This window comes from Apteryx mantelli, chromosome Z, assembly GCF_036417845.1.
Source record: "Apteryx mantelli isolate bAptMan1 chromosome Z, bAptMan1.hap1, whole genome shotgun sequence".
In the NCBI taxonomy this organism is placed as follows: Eukaryota; Metazoa; Chordata; class Aves; order Apterygiformes; family Apterygidae; genus Apteryx; species Apteryx mantelli.
Window position 1 is genome coordinate 7,980,125 of NC_090020.1, and position 19,137 is coordinate 7,999,261.

Consider the following 19,137-nt stretch of genomic DNA (forward strand, 5'->3'; position numbering starts at 1 on the left):
ACCCGGGGCAGTAGAACTGGCTGAAGGAACAAAGTGCAGGTGGATAAAGTGATAGAGAGGAAAGAAACGTCCATCAAGCTTGCCCCTGACCTTTCAGGACCCTAGTTAAGTGCTCGCAAGTACAAACTGCCTGGAGGCCTCTGTTTTTCCAAGATGAACTTCTCATTCGTGAGATCTCTTCAGGGATCATGTGTGGAGTGGGCGGGCGTGTGGGGAAACAGGCTTAACTTTTCTGATTTCAACATGAAAAGCTGGAAGTGCATATCATTAAGGAAATGGAACACCTACAACAGAGCTTTTGAGGCACTGAGTTTGTTAATTATCTATAACAAAGAACTGTCTGATATATTGACCGATTTACTTACTTATATAGCCATAAGGCAGTGCCACTTTCATCATCATTTGCTCTCATGCTTTGCTCCCATTGCCTTAAAACCTGACCAGAAAAGAGACGTGCAGTTTTACAGTTACCTTTAGGAGAAGCTGCTACAACCATCTTCACAAGAAATTTTTGTGGTGTTTCCTGCATTGCTGTGCAGGAGCCACAGAGGTTCCCAAGCATCCTTGCTGACAGCACGCAGTTCTGCAGCTCCTTACGAGCACCTCCCTGTCCAGCGGTACTTGCTGGGAAGGGATGAGATACGGATACGCTGGGTCTTTTGCCAAACCAACTAAACAGCACGTGGAACAACTGAAGGAGAAAGGACAGCAATCAGATACCTCACCTCCAAGCAGACACTTCTGCTCAGCTTATGCGTGCACAGAGTCACAACAGCCAAAGTTAGCTGAAGTCAGCAGGAATTTTTTCGGTGACTTCACTGGGCCTTTCCATTAGGCTGTAAGCAGGGAAATGCAATAATCTAACAGTTCCCAGCTGAAATATGGAACAAGCCTGGATGTGGGAATACCTTTCCTCTGATCTCATTTTGGCCCTTTCTAACGGTGTCTAGTACAAAATCCTCCATTTATGTTTTCCAGCACTGTTCCTTGACCTCTTCGCTCCAGCCTGGCCTGCTCCTTCAGGCTCTCAGAGGCTGGCCCATGCATCTGCGTTTGAGCTGAGCCCCAGGGACACAGCCCGAGTTACGTTCGTAGTTGGGTTTTGTGTGGTTCGGTCTGGATGCAGGCACGAGAGCGGGAAAGGATGAAGCTTGCAGACCGGCGTGCACCGAACCACAGCAAAGCTGGTCCGTCCGTCCGTCACGGCCTTTGTTGAGCCGTGGAGAGGCAGCGGCCAAGCTCGGGCCGCTTCCGTTCCAGCAGACAGAGCCAGTGCTGCGTGTCGGGGACTGACGCCAAGGCTTGTGATTACTCGCACCGCCGCTGAACTGGACGCCGAGCAGCCAGGCCTCTCAGCGAAAAAAAAAAAAAAAAAAACACAAAACTTCAGAAGAAACAGACATAATAGTATTTCTCAAACAACTTCAGTTCCTCCAGCTGTATCAATAAGACAAAACCTCTGAGAGAATGCAAAAACGGCTTCTTAGGTCCGTGCATTTAAATAACTGTTGTGCTGCCTAATTCCCATCATTTTAAAACTAGTATCAGTAACCCTCACCTCTTACCTGTTAGGGTCATTATAAGTACCACTCATCTTCATTTAATGCATCACAGTATAACTGGAACAAGGCAATGAAGTATTTTGCAGTCTCAGAAAAGTGTCAGAGCTTTTAAATAATTCACTGGCAGCTGGACTTCAAAGATGATGACAATATCATGCTCGGATATACTGAGAGTCACTCATCATCTGATCTGAACTGAAAAGCAAATGTCTGCGAGATCGGTAGTGGTGGTGATGGTGGGGTTCAGTACCGGCACTGGTATGCATGGTAAACCCCTTAATCCCAGCACCTGTGATAATGCTATCCAACATTAACAGGCGGAATTAAACTTGTCTTGCAAAGGGCACTGGCGGATACAAGCATTCTCAGGAAGCTCCCAACTATTTTCATGGGAAAGGGCCTGACTTTCACAGCCTGAACTGCCTCAGGTGTCAAGCTCTTGGCAACAGGAGGCTCATCAAAGAAAACAAAATGCTAAGGGAGTAATTACTATTATTTCCTTTTTAACTGCTTATACTGTTCAATTCATTAAGTTTCCCCTAACAGGATTTTAGGCAAAAGATGACTTTTAGTGGCTTTAGCAAAATAGTCAGTTTATTCTGTACTCTTCACCTGCATCAACCAATATATGCAAAGCTTTGGCTGCTTTTGGCAGCTTCCCTAACTGCACGGTGCAATGGCCCGCTTTAACATACTACTAAAACTGGGGGCACTCTGCTTTACAAGGGATTTAATCCCAAGGCAATGGTGCATGAGCTTTTGGGAAGAAGCTGAATATTACAGAGATATGCAGAGTCCAGAGCTTAACCTGACATTTTCTAAAGCTCTAGAAGGCCAATGCTGGGCCAACCTTTGTGCTCACCAGATAAGTGGCACCTAAAGTCAGGGATTCTCACTTGCATTACTATATTCCCACTGAGACTTATGCTAGTCAAGGCCATTAGAAAGAAATGCAATCACTCAAAAAAATTTTTATGCCCTAATATGTTGGTTTCTGATATACTAATTCTTTACCAAAAAAAAAAAAAAAAAGAAAGGAAAGAATGCTTGTTTCCACATTCCTCTTCCTGTGCACATTTCCATGGTTAAAAACATGTTAAGGTACTTCTAGGCAACTCTATCTGTGTCATTAGATACCTAAATCACTGGCCCTTTTAAACCCTGCAAGGACAGTCACACCCAGAACGCCAACTGATTTCTGGAGGGAGAGACAGGGGACCTGCAGAAATCCAGATCCTCACAGTCATGGCCCTTTACTCTGAAAACTTAAATTCACAGGCTTTTAAAAAATTTTTTTAGTCTTAGGCTACAATATGTACAAATATGTACAATGCATATGTGCAAAAGAAGCACAGTAATGAGGTAGTAGTGCAGTAACAAAGATCTTTGTTTAAAAAACTATTTTTAGCAAAATCTGTAGCTGTGGAGACTTTTATGTGACCCACAGGCTTTAAAATTGCTGTCATGAGATATAAGCCAGAGTCAAAGGTATGATTACTGACTTCCTTATGGCAGGAAGCACAACTAAATGGTTTCTGGTCAAACCAACGCTAAATAAAAATCATGTTCTTGGTAAAACAGAAAATAGAAACCTGCTCGAGGTCCAGATACTGTTCTGGCAATAAAATATCTCTTCACTAGATAAGAACTTAACCCATTGGATAAAGACGTGCACCTATAAACAAGTAAACTGTTTTTTCTGTGAAATTAAAAGTATACTTAATAGAACAGTTTTTTTCAGAGTGGTTAAAGCAGTCATCTTGTTCTCTGCTTCATCAGCTTGGTTTGTGTAACACCAGCACAGAAAGTGTTTTAAACTCACGAGGACAAGAACGAGCTACCTTGGCTTCTTTTTGCTTTCCAAACAGTCATCCAAATTGTGGCAAGGGGTGACAGATGAGCAGTTATAAAAATGAAAGGAAAGCCACTCTTGCTCTGTCCATGCACCCAAAAAGATGGGTCACGGACAGTGGTGAGCGTGTCTCCATGTCATCACATGAGTTTGCCTGGAAAGAGACAGCTGTAGCAGTGATAGAAAGTCATTAACATTTCCGAGTCTAGTCCGACCCCGGCTTTTATTGCTGCAGGATGGTGTATACAAATATGCTCCCTTTCAGCAGCATTTTGGCACTTCCGAGCACTAAAGAGCACACAAGGCAACCGTCGGCAGCAATGCTCCCGCTTCACGCCCCCATCACCCCGTGGGAGCAAAGCGCTGCGAGATTTTGCTCTCTGCTTTGCTTTCTACGTCAGAGCTGGTAACAGATGCAGAATGGCTGCGTGGGAAAGCAAGGCCAGAAAAGCAGGATTCACCCTTGGGCCTGAACGCGGTCATTTCAGCTTGCTGTGGGAGCAAACTGCAGAACGAGAGACGTGCTGCCAGGACAGCTCTGAAGCTTGCACACACAGGCTTCACCCCCCTTGTGAACAGCGCTGTGCGTTTTTAGCAGAGCTGCTGATGCCCAAGAAGACAAGCGGTTACTTTAAGGGACAAGAGATGCAGAACGCAGCAGGGATGGGGATCAGACTGGCGTTAGCATCCTGGTGTCATCGATACCAAACTTTCACTCATATTATCGAGCCAGAAGCCCACCCAGATCCTACGTGAACTTGAAACTTATGAGGAAGTGAGTCTCAGTGTCATGTACTCCATGTTGATGGGCTTGTTTGGGACTGCTACGTGGAGAAATGTCCCTCCACCCCATGGGACGCTCCCTTGCACCAGGGTACTGGCCTGGTACAAATATCAGACTGCATCTGCAGAGCCCGACCAAACCAGCTCTGACAGAGCTCACAGCAACTTCACGCAGTCCAAGCCGCCCGTATTTGCGCCAAGCGGGAGGAGGATGGCTTCAACGGGTCCCTGTGCCAAGGGGACTGTGTAGGATAACCTGTTTAGTGAGGATTTAGAGAGGGGAAGAGGAAGGATACAGAAGAACAGAGGTGCACAGGTCTTTTGAGGGAAGATCTCTCTCCCCGTTCAGCAAATGGTCCAACCTCCACAGCAAGCCAAACACCAGCGAAGGCGGATCATCTGGGCAAAGCTTTTCACTCCGACAGTCAGCAGGAAAGAGCTCGCTCGGGCACCGATGCCGCACACATCAGCAACCCCCCAAGGGTTGAACTATCCAGTCCTCCCTGCCTTGACTTACCAAACTATCCTGCTTCGCTACTGCGGTTGTAATTCACAGCGTTTTTGGATGATGACAAATCACAAGTAAAACAGGAGGGGAGTAAAACAGCATAATGAAATTTTATTCTGAAAATATGGCAAGAGTCTAAGGCACTTCAAACATTTAAATACACATGACTAAAGTGAATGTGACAAGGTAATAGCATTCCATAAATATGCACCGAGAACTACACTCAATTCCACTCAAGGGGAATATATAGCTGGTACCTCTAATTTTATTCTCCAATAAACATGTATGGAGCTTATGGACTGACACAGTTAATAAAAATATGGTAACAAGACATGTAATTCTTCATGTAGTTTTTAATTATTAAGGAATATAAAATGTTGAAAATACTGTGCGAGTTAATTTTATAGATACTATTATCTTTAATATAAAAAGTTATACATTATCCCCAATAAGCAACAACTTTCTTGAACTTCAGACCTGACAGAGGGTCTGCTCTCTATTCCTAACCCATCCACCCACCAGCTCAAGCTCCGCGGAGCTGACTATATAAGCAACTGCAACTTCTGAATTTCAAAATAATTAAAAACATCAAAATCATGTTGGAATGAAATTTATGAAAAAGGTTACTGTGATAAAGTCTAGGCATAGCAAATATAAGTATGTTTTAGAATGATTAAAAATATGCCACTGGGACCCTTCCACGGATAGCTTTAAAGTTCTTAAACTGTATATGACATGGGAAAAGACAATATACAGCAAAGAAAAACAGTATTTATGCCAGTGTGTGGAAAGACGAATAAGTGAGCAAAAGAATAGTTCTGGCTAAGGGTCTTAGCCGTCTACTACCTAACTATACGCTTGCTTCAAGTTTACAGTTTTCTATCTTTAGCACTAGGTCTCTGCTTTCACTTTGCTGGTGAGTTCAGGCACAAGACAATTACATTCAGTATCTGTCTCAGTAAAACAGTAACAATTAGCAGCTTGAAGATGGCATTAAGATTTTTACAGATATTCATGCATTACTACTCAAACGTGGTTCTGTGGGTAGGACCAGGAGACGTCTTTCTGCTAAGCCTAGGAGTGCCCTAGAAAAGAGGAGAGGAAAGAACAATTAATCAAAGGGAAATTAATCCAGCTCGCTGAATGAGAACACAGCAATCACAAGCAGTCTGTTCAGTCCCTTCCTTTTTATTGCACAGATGAATCTTTTTTTTTTCCATTTTGGGAAGAGGAGTACCAGCTATCATACAGCCTGCGAGTACATGTTGTTTATACAGTGAAACATTTAGCAGCAGTTTATCAGAAGAGCGAGTCAGGGCTCAGAGAGCAGGCGGATATTTGACAGAGCACCTAGGACAGTTGTAACCAACTCTGTTTCGGTGACTTGGTCAGTAATCAGCACTGCAATGATGCAACAGCACCTCTGCACACACGAGGGGTTTTTCATTTCTTATCTACATTTTTCTATTACGTTCAGGAACAGCAAGTTAAAATGTAAACTATGTTCAAAACACATAGGAGGCCGTGTACTAACCGGTGACTGGGTTTTGGAAAAGTTGACATGGGCGTAAAGAAGAACTGCTATGTCCTTATGTCCAGCTTCCAGGGCTATAGAAAGTGCTGTGCTGCCATCCTGAGAGAAGGAAGGAAGAAATACAAGAATTACTGTTTGCGTGCTTTAGCAGATCCCTCTAAAGCTCCATCAGCCCCCAGAGAAGGAAGTTACTGAAGTGAAGGCCCTCCTGCTCAGACAGCTGGGTTAATTTAGAGTCCCGTTTAATTTCTTCTATTATAATTAAGTGACAACAAGCCTTGTGCTGCTGTTTTATGAGGCAGTCCAATTGTCAGAGGCCTCATAATTTCTCTCAACGAGGAGACTAGATTATTGCTGAGCAAGAATGAGCATGCCATTACCACAATAATGTTACATGTAATGCTGTGTAAGACCAGTGATTTCAGAAGATTGGTCTGTCTGAGAGAAACCACAGCGCCAGTGAGGAGTGGAGGAAAAGGTAAGGGAGGGATAAATGTTAATCAGATATGATAATTGTTTTGTTAAAACTCCCATTAACACTAAGAGCAGTTGCATTTCTAATTCCAAATGCTCCTTGATGGGAGCCCAGCTACTAATAAATGGACTTTCCTGTTCAGATATTGTCACCTCAGTGTCTCAGTAGACACTATTTCTTTCAGGAATCACAGCTGTCGAGCCTGTTAGATGTGCTTTTGCTGAAAGGCTAATTTATTGACCCACTGGTTTCCCTTTAGACCATGATCGGTATCGTTTGCTTTTGTGGCAGATGCTTTCTGGGTCTCTGTCCCCTCACTTGGGGGGCAAGAGAAGGCCAGGGAGAGGTGGAAGTCAGAAAACCTGGGCTGTGAACTTCTGAGCTGCCAGCAAAGCACATTAGTAAGAAGCTGCCACCTCCCCTGACTCTTTCCTCCTTGCTTGCTTCCCCTCCCAAAACTGATGCACCACGTGGCGACAGCACCCCGCTCTCCCGTGGCTTTTAACTCACCAGGCAGCAAGCTACAGCCTCAGCACACGCATCGCAGCGGCTTGCTGGCCCGCTGCCTGCCTTTCTGGCCCTGGCACACAGAAGTTCCCACAATAACGCCAGCATCTGGAATGACCTCACGGCGGCCGCCTCCTGGGCTGCCTCTCCGAGAGGAGCACGTTTTCCAGCCCCTGCTGTAGCGCTGGTACTGGAAAGGTCAGTACCGGTTTAGGGAAACTGTAAACCTTGTTTCCAGCATAGGACACGATGAACAGCATCCAAGTGGAAAGTCTCCTCACGAGACTACGGGGAGCAATTATATATAAATCTAATGGTGCTGAGCAGGCAGGGAGGTAGAACAGCTGGCCACCACAGTACGATATAATGCACTGCAAACACTACACAGCCAATACCGGGAAAAGCAGGAAGCTGGTAGGAGAGAGAGGCCGCGTCATTAGCAGAGCGGCACAGACCGGGAGGACGAAGCCCAGCGTCGGTCAGCAGTCATGATGACTGGAGAAGCACCACAGTTACTGAATAGCTCTGAATAGCTCTGTGAATACTAAAAATCTCAAAATCTCCCAGCACAGGCAGACCCATTAAAAAAGAGCAAGAGGCAGACAGGCTGTGCTTGGACAACAGTATCAAACTACCTGCAGGAATAGCTGACTGTCATGTCTCCCATAAAGATTTCAACTGTTGACTTGATGATTAATAGTGCTACTGTGCTACTAGACAACAGCATCCAGGCTGCAGTAACCTAGATCACCCTAAAAAGGATTTCTTACACTAAAGTCTTCTTACGTTTTTCCTCTGAGGCCAGCTATTATACACTGCTTGCACTGGAGGACAGTAAAACCAGCAGCAGCTCCTGAGGCAGGCAAATGAACAGAAACAGTTGCTCCACCTTTCTACAACACTTTCAACAAATAACCACCCACCACCCTCCCAAATCCAAAATCCAGGCTCCATTTCAGTGCTCAATGGGTGACAGCAATAGGATGAACTGAAACATATGCAAGAAATTATGTTGTTACCAAGAACACAATAATACTCAGCTAAAACAAAAGCTATGTCAACATTTTAAATCTTGAACACTCCATTGATCAAATCCTGGCTGTTTACAGCATAGGCTGCAATGATCTTTGCAAACCAAGAAATATGCAAGTGGCACTGAGGTCACAGCCTGCATCTGTTTATTGTCAGGACAACACAGCTTAATGACTAAGGGACCAAACCAGTACTCTCAAAAGTCATAGTGCAACTACTGAGTGAACATCTCATGAAGAAAAGTTTGGGATTGATATTTGCCGTGAACACAGAAAAGCAACAGAGCAAGACCATTAAGTCACCAGGTAAAGTCCTGATGGAGAATTAGGAAACTCCTGGGAAATGGGGAAGGGATGTGAGAAGGGAAGACGTTTTACCATGAGCCAACAAATGATTTTTCTCCTCTGGCCACTGTACACCTAAAGCTAAGCACAAAAATTACTGCTGGGGAGGCTTGCTAGAAAAGCAAAGATAGAAGGAAAATAATCACAGCACTTCCTACAACTAAACAGAGGATTCATGCATTTGGTACTCTGGGGTTATGAGTCAGACTTTCACGTAAGTAGATTTCTGCAGCTCTTCGCTGAAACAAAAAACTAAATTAGAAAAACATTCCAAAGTGGAGAAACTATCTGATGAAGCAGCGTCTGGAAAGGCAACTCACATTGTCCTCCAGGGTGCCGTTACATCCAGGCTGAGCCAGCAAAAGTTTGACTATTTCTACATGTCCGTGTTCACTAGCACACATCAGAGCTGTAGAGCCCTCGTCGTCCTGGATATTGACGTCTGCACCACAGGCCAGCAAAGCTTTAACCATGTCTATCCGCCCATGACTCACAGCCAGCATCAGAGCGGTCTGACCAGCCTGCATAAATAGAAGAGAAAAAACCCAAATCACCACACAGGCAATCAGTGACAAAGCATGCACACTTCTTTTTTTTTTTTTTGGCATTGTGCTTTTTCTGTGGGAAAAAAAGATTATTTTCTATAGGACTGCCAAGTCTCTGCTTGCCTTTACTGAAATACCTTTTATACATAATGTATTCTACACTAACACAGATATTTATTAAATTAGAGCTATTCCTACACAGCTGGAGGTCCTTAAAAGGAACTAAATGCTACAGACTTTGTAAATGCCTCCCAAAATTCAGTAATGGCTTTTTCATATAATACTCAATCTTAATTTTTTGTTTTCAAAGGCATCCACACCTGAGGCTCATCTGCTCTTCCAGGGCTCCACCTTGTACACAGCAATCCAAAATATACGCAGAAACATCAAGAGACCATGGAGAACCACCGTAAATGAGCGCAAGGGCTGCACCACTGGGAGCAGCGCAGGGAACAGGGACCGAAAGGTAAAAAGCCGAGCGGGTTGGAGCAGCGCCCTGCGAACCGTCGGACTGACCTGGCTGGCTTTAGCGTTCACATCCCCGCAGCTGAAGAGCTCTTCCACTATCCTCATGTCCTTCTCCGCCTCCACAGCTGCAAGCGCAGCAAGCATGATGGGGGTATAGCCGGCCTTGTTCTGGTGATTTACGTTGCAGACATCTGCAGAGGGATGAGATAATTTCTTTGGAAAGCAGGAACCCAAAAAGCAGCAATTGTGCTAATGAACTGAGTAAACTGTTAGCAGAACAGCCTATAAAAAAAAGGCAGCAATTGGTCTGATAATGGAAGCAATTCAAGGGAAAATGGAGAAGAAAAAAATAAACAGGGGTGCTCTTGAGCCAGGGACAGAAAAGGATTCTCTTCTGTTATGTGTGCAAAACAAGGGAGGACACAAAACTGTTTTATGTGACATCATTTAGGCATCATTTTTTAACTTTAAAAGCCAGTGGTGTGAAATTTGACAAGACTGTCATACAGGAAAGTATCCTTGTGTCCAAATCCTACAAATACAATCAGGATGGTCTTTACGCTCCTCTCCTGAGGGATCTACTTTGCAAAACGAGAAAGGGTCCGTCGACACGGCAAACAAAAGTGTTACTTCTCAGCACAAACATTTTCTTGTAACTGGTGCCATTTTAAAGCTCTGCAAGTGTACTCTGACATGTTTTGGAGCTGCAGAAAAGACCTTCCAATTAAAGACTGTTTCCAGCTCTGCAGACTATTTGACTCCGAACAAAGGCACTCTGGGAACAAACACAGTCCAGTCCTCTGACAAAGTGCCAGCAGCTGTCAGAGTTCTCCTTTTCATTCACGTTTAACCCACTATTCCTAAAATTCTGCAGAAGTCCAGCAGGGCTTATTAGTTTACCAGCCAGCAGGGCTTTGAATGTGCTCATCATATTGGAAAGCAAGGGCACAGGCTTACATACACAATATCTGTAGAGTAAGGATTAAATTACACTACAGATATCTTAATAAGCAAAAATGTTGCAGGAAATTCTTCAGATTTATTGCCAACTTTTTTTTTTTAGTGAAAAGAACCCTTGTAGAAACAACACAAGTGCAGTTGTAAGAAAACGCACATTTTTGCATGTTCCACAGCTGTCACCTGTGCTACCGTAATCAGGTAGCGATAGGAGATATCCAAGCTCACTTTCAAAACTCACTTCTGGGTGGCTCCTATAATGGGAGCCACTGAAGTAGTAAAGAACACCACACTCTGCTACACGCATTACTTCATGAGTAATTAATAATTGGTGAATGTGAAGTCCTTCCTCCCCGACCGCACTGCTTCGACAGAGATGTATTGAGGTCACAGTTCAACTCCTTTTCTATATGCTTAAAGAAAGGAGGAAAAGTTTTTTTTTTTCTATGCATCTTCTTGGTAACCCCACGTGGAAATGTAGAAAAGTCTCGTCTCATCTGCCCTGTGCCAAACACACTCACGTGCTGTATCCTTGAGCCAAGAATCTGCCTGTGATACACACACTGCCTCACAAAGCCGACTGTATTGACCATTTAGACATCTTCCAGAGGAAGACTGTCAAAACCTGAAGGAATTTGCCTGTAGGCAAATGCTGTCCACGTGATGGCTAGTGCACTCTGTTCCCGCTCACGTGGCACCGGCCGCTGGGTTTTACAGCTCCAACGGCTGCTGCGTCATAGCCGTACGCCAGCTGCTGTTACCTACAGGAGTAGCTCACGCCACCCCGGGACACTCAGGGAAGGAAAAGGATCTCTCCTCCTGCCCCGCGCGCGCGGCCTCCCGCCGTTCGGCTTCGCTGTGCTCCTGACATTCCCCGCATTCCCGGGACGTGACTCACCGCTCCCAACCGGCTGCGTCCAAACAGGCCCAGAGGTTTCAAAGTGTTTGCCTCCCTGCCGAGGAAGGCTTTGCATGCGTAACAGACATGCTGGATTATTAAAGTTTAGATTTGCATCATCAAGATCCTTGCTTATCTGATGTCTCCCCTTCCGGATTTATAAACTTCGCTAGGCTTACAAAGCAACCCATTTCACCCGAGCCATGCTATTGGCCTAGTTAAGCTCCACAACCAAATTCCCAAGGAGTGACAGGTTTTATAACTACTTTAGAGAAAGAAACCCAAGCCAGGGAGCAAAACTGTGCTCAGACAGATCACATCCTGCTGAGGTCAGCTCCTATTTATTTATGACAACCTTGTGTTGACTGCCTACCAGTTTAGCAGCACATGGGGAGCAAATGCTGTGCAGTCTCTCCTCTGCCACTACTCTCTCTCCAGGCTTGTTGCAAGGGGATTGAGAGAAGGAAACAACAACAAAAGCAGCTAAATGAGGTATCATCACCCTGTTCATCTAACAGGGAAATGCTCCCTTATGGCAGAATGCCATATTGTTCCAGTTCGTCAAGAGGGCACTAGAGACCCACCAAGGTGGTGGCCAGAAACAGCCTCTACTCTGCTCTAGCAAGTTAAGGCTAGGCTAGCTTGGGTGGTTAACACGAATACTAATATCTGAATGAATCTTACCCCACCAGCACCCTACCTGTGGCAGGACAGAAGGAGCTCAGCAGCACCTGCATGGTTTCCAGAGAAAACTGCCAGAGGCAGGCACTGCTCAAGTTAGCCCACAGTCCGAGAAACAAGGGTCCACCTGTCTGTCATAACCACTGGCCAACTCTGTTCACAATTTACTTGGGCTTTTTTGTAACTTCTGCAAGAGCATCACCACCATCTCTAAAGTTAACACCAAAAACAGGGATTCCAGACTATTCAGGTGAGCCACCATATAACTCATTCTCTTGCTCATCAAGAACTTGACCTGTGAGGAGTGAAAAAAAAAGAACCACACAAACAGCCAACCTACTTGCATCCATAAGGAGCTTTACAATTTCGAAGTTAGAATGCGAGACGCTGTAATGCAGAGCTGTGTTTCCATTTCCATCTGCCATATTGATTATATGTCTGAGGACAGCAGGAGAAATCTCTTCAAAAGCAGTTATGTAGTCTCCGACCATTTCAGGAACAGCGGACTTTTGACTTGAGACACGAAACCACTCATGCTGGATGGTATTTAAACAAAACCGCTGCCAAAACCAAGACAGAAAAAATTTACATATGCACATTCTATTTAAAGGATTTTCCATCCCACAAGTCAGCAATGCAGGAGGCCAGGCCTTTTTTAGTCAAATGTGGGCAGAAAGTATTCAGCTCACAAACAAGATACAAGAACTGATGCTTTCCCTCTGACTAAATCTCTCTTTAAAACACCAGCTGTTTACCTCCTCCCATTTCACTTTATATTCAGGATTGGTACACCTCTGACAGAACTAAATTTTAAGATGGGACTACCCCCAGCATTAATGGGTATCAGATACAGGTGAACGGAAATAAGGCTTGGAATAACCATTTCCATAAAATACTTAACCCGGTTTATAAACCAGTGATGCACCTCAGACTAAGAGCAATGGAAATACGTATTTCTCAGGAAGTAAAACAATGTGCATTGTTAAGTCAGTTAGGCCCAATCCTGAGGCATGAATTATCACATCCACAAACAAAAGATAAGGGAACCAGCTGGAGAGCAGTTCTGCAGGCAAAGAGCTGGGCATTACAGAGGATCACAACCTGAACCTGAATCAGCAACATCATGATGATGATGCCTTCATGATGTAAAAGGTAAATACTATATTGGGGTGAATAACTAGGTTTACAGCTTGCAGGGCATGTGATGCAGTCCAAATGGGTTCAAAGGTGAGCAGCAAGAATGATTAGAGGTTAAGGAAATCTGACCTACAGGAAAGACAGGAAGGACCAGAGATGCTTCGCTGAAAGAATAACGGGGCAAAGAAACACAGTAACATTTCACAATGTAAAAGGCTGTTGGAAAGAGAAAAGAAAGAACCTGTTCTTCACATCCGGGATGGATGGCTACAGCAGTGATGGATTTAAGCTGCAACAAGAAGGTGCAGGTTAGACATTCAGCATAGACTTTCTCATTGGTATGGATTGACTGGGGAGAACTGGGAGCCTCTTTGGCCAGACAACACTCCACTGGAAACAACGTAGTTTCAGCAGACCTAGCTGTGAGCCATCTCTGCCAGCTCTGACTTTCTGAGCCCATTTATGAGCTGGAAGGACCATCGCGCCCTGCTCCTCTTCACATAAACCCCCACCTACAAAATGATCAATCAGTTCAAGGGTGATTCTGCAAAGCAGATATTCTTCACTTTTATCTAGGCTCTAGAGAAAACCCAGTGGATCTGTATCAGTAGCTCTCAGAGACCTATATCTGGCAAGGGGATAATATTTTACACACCTCTACATCAGTACTTCTCTAATAAAAAATTACAGAGTTCAATCCATTTGTGTCAGAAACCACATATATTGTGAACATGCAGAACTGAAACACAAAAGTGGTTTTACAGTGGCACAATAAAAATATTTTTTTGTTTTAGAAATTAAAGAGTGCCAAAACATCACTAAGACATTATTTTTACAGACACAATATCACATGCATCAGAAGTAAAGGATACACTTTTTTTCATTCGAGTAGTCTGTAACAAGACATCCCAATAGGAGCAGTCTGTAGCTCCTCCTGGTGTAAACAGCAGCTACAATGGAAAAGGCTGGGACAATTTATACAGATCGCTAACTGTACTAAAGGTTACCCTTTTTGGTGAAGGGTTCCTTCTAAGCAGAGAGAGAGAGAACAAGAGCTGATCAGTCTGCAGTCTCCAGCTACAAAGCCCCATTTGTGCTGGTGAACACTTGAAGAAAGTAACATAAAAGTTTAAATTATGCTTCCCAGGCAGAATTTATCACCTGATTATGCCTGTTTTGAGACTTTCAACTCCCACTGGGCCTGAAATATTTGTTGTTTGAATGCCACAGCACTAGAAATTACCTCTCACACTTGTATTAACCAACCTTTCAAAACATTTCCTGGTCCAGAAGTGTCAGAATTAGACATACACAATATTCGTGTCCTTAAAAAGCTGTAGATGCTCTGTGGCAGAGGAGCGTGGCACTGGATTATTGCATTTTACATCACAGCACCACTATCACAAATGCAAAATGCAATTTCGTATCACCAAACAGCCACTGGTATTCATTTGCTTTCAGAACGCCCTCACAAAATAACATGGGCAATTCCTACATGCAGCAAACACAACACTATTTCTTGAAAGTTAATATTAGCAATGAATCGTCCTTTGTCTCTTTTGCACTCCATTAAGGATATCAGCACAGTGAGCAAGACAGAAGCAGCATACATTAACTGTGCTTAGAGAGAGGCAGAGCACATTCAGCTTCAGAACAGACTCTGTGCTTTTGTTACTGAAAGAAACTGTCTCCTCACCCTATGCATTTTCTTAATGTGAGGCCTGCGTGCCACCTACAGCTGTGCTAAAACAAGAGTTACAAAAATAACAGGGGAACGCATGGATGTGTTGAAACTGCACTTTCACATTACTATTTTTGTACGTGTGCCTTGCGATGACAACACCCCAGCACACGAAGCACAGGGATGCTCTTTAGACAAAAGTCTCCTGATTAAAAAAAAAAAAAAAAAGCATTTTGTGGCTCCTGCAGGGAAGATGATATCCCCTTCTGCCTAGCTACTGCAGCTCTGGTCCTGTAAAACACAAAGTTATCCCTCCCTGAAATTTCTCTGTTGTAGTTCAGGGAGAGCTTTGCTTTGCGTTGCTTACCACGTCTTTGTTGGTCAAGGCCTTGGGGTCATCAATGTTGTTTCTAAGCAGATGACAAGCAGAGAGCATCTTTTCGCTTAGTTCGTATCTGAGAAAGACAGCAGAAGACACGGCACACGTAAACTTTTCTCCTGTCACGTAGAAACATTTACCTTTCCAAAATTAACGTGGTAGGGAGCTAATGTTTCTAGGCAGGCCATAAACTGCTGAGACGCAGAATCCGTTCTGGCAGCTGCTCTCACCGGGGACTCCCCGTATGGGGAGCAGAGCTGCTGCTGGCTGCACCGCAGGCCTGGGCACGGAGCAAAAATATGCTTCCCAGATGTATGTGTGAGGATCAATATTAATAGGGAGCAGGCAACATTCTACTTCTGTATTTTAGACTTGCCAACCCTTTTTAGTGGAAATTCGCACCTACTGCTCTTATTGCAGAACATGTATTACATTCTGTGTTTTGATTATTTGGTTGAAAAGAGGAAATACTGATTTTTCTTTAGGAAAATGGAATTAGTAAGTGGGAAATGGCTTAGGTGGTGGCCCCTTGCTTTCTCCCATTTTACCTCATTCACCAGAACCAGCCTTTCCCATCCTACTTTGCAAGTTTAACCCAGTTTCTCCAGACCACCCTTTTCCACCTCCACTTCAGTTCCCTTCCCACCACAAATTTCAAAACTCAGGGGAGATGTAAAAGTAAGAACAGACACACCCCATGCTACATGAGATGCTGGGCTACGGCAAACAGTCTCCACTCAGATCCTGCCAGAGACAGTAACACAACTTCCCAAGAGAATTTTTCAAGAGTTTAGAGACTGACACGCTCATGCGTAAGGCAGACATTTCAGCCTTTCGGGGCTATACCCCAGCTTTTGGTGGCTCCAGGGAAAAGAGATGTCCCTCCTAGCTAATTGCGCAGATCCGTTTGGCTCCACGCTGCTGTGCAACTGCACCTTGTCCCTGAAGATCACAGTCAAGGCAGCCAAGCTGGCTGAGCACACATCTCTCATGTGCACATGACTACCTAAACAGTCCTCCTGCCCTTCCTCACCATCAGCTCTTTCTACGTTAAATGTAAGTTAGACAGCTACTTTGAGCACTTTAAAACTCACAGCTCCTATGAATAGCCCTTAATTATGTATTTCTGCATCACTTTTACTTAGCAGTTGATAATTACATATAGGTTTTATTGCTAAGCTCTAACTCTAGTGAAACATGACATACTAGTGTTTTCTTTACTCTATTATTGTTATTCTACTCATGTAATTTTCCAAGCTTGCACACTTCTAAACATTTAGCAACCTCTGTATCCATAAAATATCCCTTCACTACATATTTCACTGTGGTCTATACTTTCACTTTCTTTTGTCAATTCATTAATCAAGAATCAGTACAAACACACTACGCTACTGCTTTCCATGTGCCAAAAACATACGCCTTGCCTGCCAAATGCTATCTTATGTAACTCATTACCCAGCAATTTGACAAGTAACTTGGCCATGAAATGCTGAACGGGTGTGATGGCAGCTTCATAGCGTATGGTCCCAGGGTTGTACTACCTCCATGCTGCTACCCTCCGTTGCCTCACCAAGAGTGGTCGGCTAAGGCCGAGATGATGCTGAAGGTGGAAATGCAAGACGTATTGCAAGCAGGTTGTTGACCTCATGGGCACGGTTCAAGACTCACTTATTTACCCAAACTTTTGCAGACGATGTCATTAATAAGGCATCGTCTGCTTCCAGATGAGCACCACTTGTTATCAGGGACAGGCGCTCCTGGCAAGAAGCAACCAGGGTCTCGGTGCAAGTGTCTCGTTTAGCGCTGCTGGGGTCAGTGTTGGGAAGGATCGCCTCTGACACGTTCTCACAGCTCACAAAGAATCATTTTGCCAAAAAGCCATCTCTGGTTACCACGGACTGCCATATATGGTTACATTTTTAATATGTGCAGGCAGATAACAGATTTGGGAAAGTATCAGATTCATACGCTGGAATCCCAGCCTGCCAAGCACAGTGTTTTTATAAAGCTTCCCGATGAACAGTTAAAATATGCTTTCCTGATAAGACCTGCTCGGACTAAGCATAAATTACAGTTTATAAGCGGGGCTTTGCACTCAGTCGCTGCCAAGGGAACTGCTGCGGGCGAGCAGCAGCTTGGGCTTGCGACTCCCCAGGGAGCACCGAAGCAGCCCGCCGAGAGTGCGCCCATAGCCGTCGGGTGCACGCATCAGGGAGGGGACCGGTGCCGTACCTCTCCCGGATCTCCACCTCCTCGGCCTTGCGCTCGGGCAGGCGGCCGTCCCCGGCGCGGACCTGGGGGGTGCTGAGCCCCGGCGGCCCCGGGTCCTCGCGCGGCGCCCCGGCACGGGGGTACTCGCCGCCTTCGCACTCCTCCTCCGAGTCCGAGGAAGAGCTCTCCTCGGAGCTGGACTCGTCGCTCGACGTGGTCTCGTACCTAGGGCGAGAGGGGGGCGGTTGCTCTGGGCATGCTTAGTCCTTCCTTTTCCACTCAAAGCGCTTGACGGTTCCTTACTAACCACCAAGACAGCTCAAAGGTAAAGAGGTTTTGGGGTTAGTGCAAACACAGCTAAGGAGTGTTGACCCAAAGTAGTCAAAAAGCTCTCCAAAAAGCTTTCATCAGCAGACGGTGGTTGCAAAAAGCACTCAGGAAAATACGTATGCACGGAGTCACATACGTCCCACTGATCCAAAAGCTTAGTTTTTAACTAACAGAACAGCAGAAACACACAGTGCTTTGCCCCTTGCTGTTCTTTACCGGGTTGCTGAGATAACGCTGGGAAACCATTTCTTATTGTAGCGCGTTTTAATCCGAAAGGAGCAAAACTCATTTTTTTTAATTCCTTCTTTAAATCTGAAAGACTGTTTATTGAAGTGTCACTGTCAATCAAGGTCTCTCCATAAATCCCTTCATGCTGACATTGTGTGTATTATACACACACTCTAAAATGAAAGAAGTAAGAAAGAAGCTTATTTTAACAAAAGTCTTGCACTTCATCAGGCATTGCCTGGGGATAGCCCCAAAATGTTCTTCTGCTCTGAGTAAACTTGTGTTGCTGCCTTACTAGGCAGGTAAAAAGAGGAGAGTCAAGAAACCTATCTAAAGACAAGGGCCACAATCTAAAAAAATCTTTCCAGTGATGATCCAAAACATTTTTTTGAGATTTTAGGTGAAAAGTAAGTGATCTGGACAATTATAAAGCTGCTTTGAATAATTTACTGTAACTCTCAAACCTCAACAGCTAATAAGCTAAAGTATTAAGCCTATTTTTCTAATGCACAACAATGATATATGAGTGACAACAGCCCCCCGCTACAAGTAATCACAATTTTAACCCACAGGTATGAGATCAATAATTGCAGTATTTAGACTATGTATTGCACATGGCATTTTTAATAAAGAAAAATTAATTTGAGGAACAGGTTAGTAAAGCTATATAAAAATGATTTGGTGGAAGTATTTGGAGTTCTCTGTAACATTCTCCAAATGGCAAGTAATATTTTAAAACAAGATTCAAACGAAGAACTGTTTTCAGCATTTAGATATTTTTTGTATTTCTCTAGCATAAACCTGGAGAAGTTAATTCTTAGGCAACACTATCTCTTACTATATTCTCCTAATAGCATGATGGTGCTTATGTAAACTGTCAAAGACATATTAAAGTTTTATTTACTAATATATCACCTGAGAAACATTCCCACGGTTGTTTGTTTCATTTTCTTGTTTTAAATTTGGCAGCGACCTAATATGCAAGTACTTAAGATTGATTCCAAGTTTGACTTACAACTTCCACT

The 19,137-nt window shown here is 44.2% G+C and overlaps 1 protein-coding gene across 1 annotated transcript in view; it reads right to left on the bottom strand.

Moving 5' to 3' along the window:
• Positions 1-4,791: 4,791 nt before the first annotated feature.
• The window catches only part of KANK1 (KN motif and ankyrin repeat domains 1), a 97,602-nt gene continuing 83,256 nt past the window's right edge, over positions 4,792-19,137 (bottom strand). The window contains exons 6-12 of the mRNA XM_067316054.1: positions 17,576-17,779; positions 15,332-15,419; positions 12,487-12,706; positions 9,659-9,801; positions 8,918-9,118; positions 6,240-6,338; positions 4,792-5,790 (exon numbers count right to left, since the gene is read on the bottom strand). Coding sequence (XP_067172155.1) covers positions 5,728-5,790; positions 6,240-6,338; positions 8,918-9,118; positions 9,659-9,801; positions 12,487-12,706; positions 15,332-15,419; positions 17,576-17,779 — 1,018 coding nt within the window. The 3' untranslated portion in view covers positions 4,792-5,727. The remainder of the gene's footprint in view (positions 5,791-6,239; positions 6,339-8,917; positions 9,119-9,658; positions 9,802-12,486; positions 12,707-15,331; positions 15,420-17,575; positions 17,780-19,137) is intronic.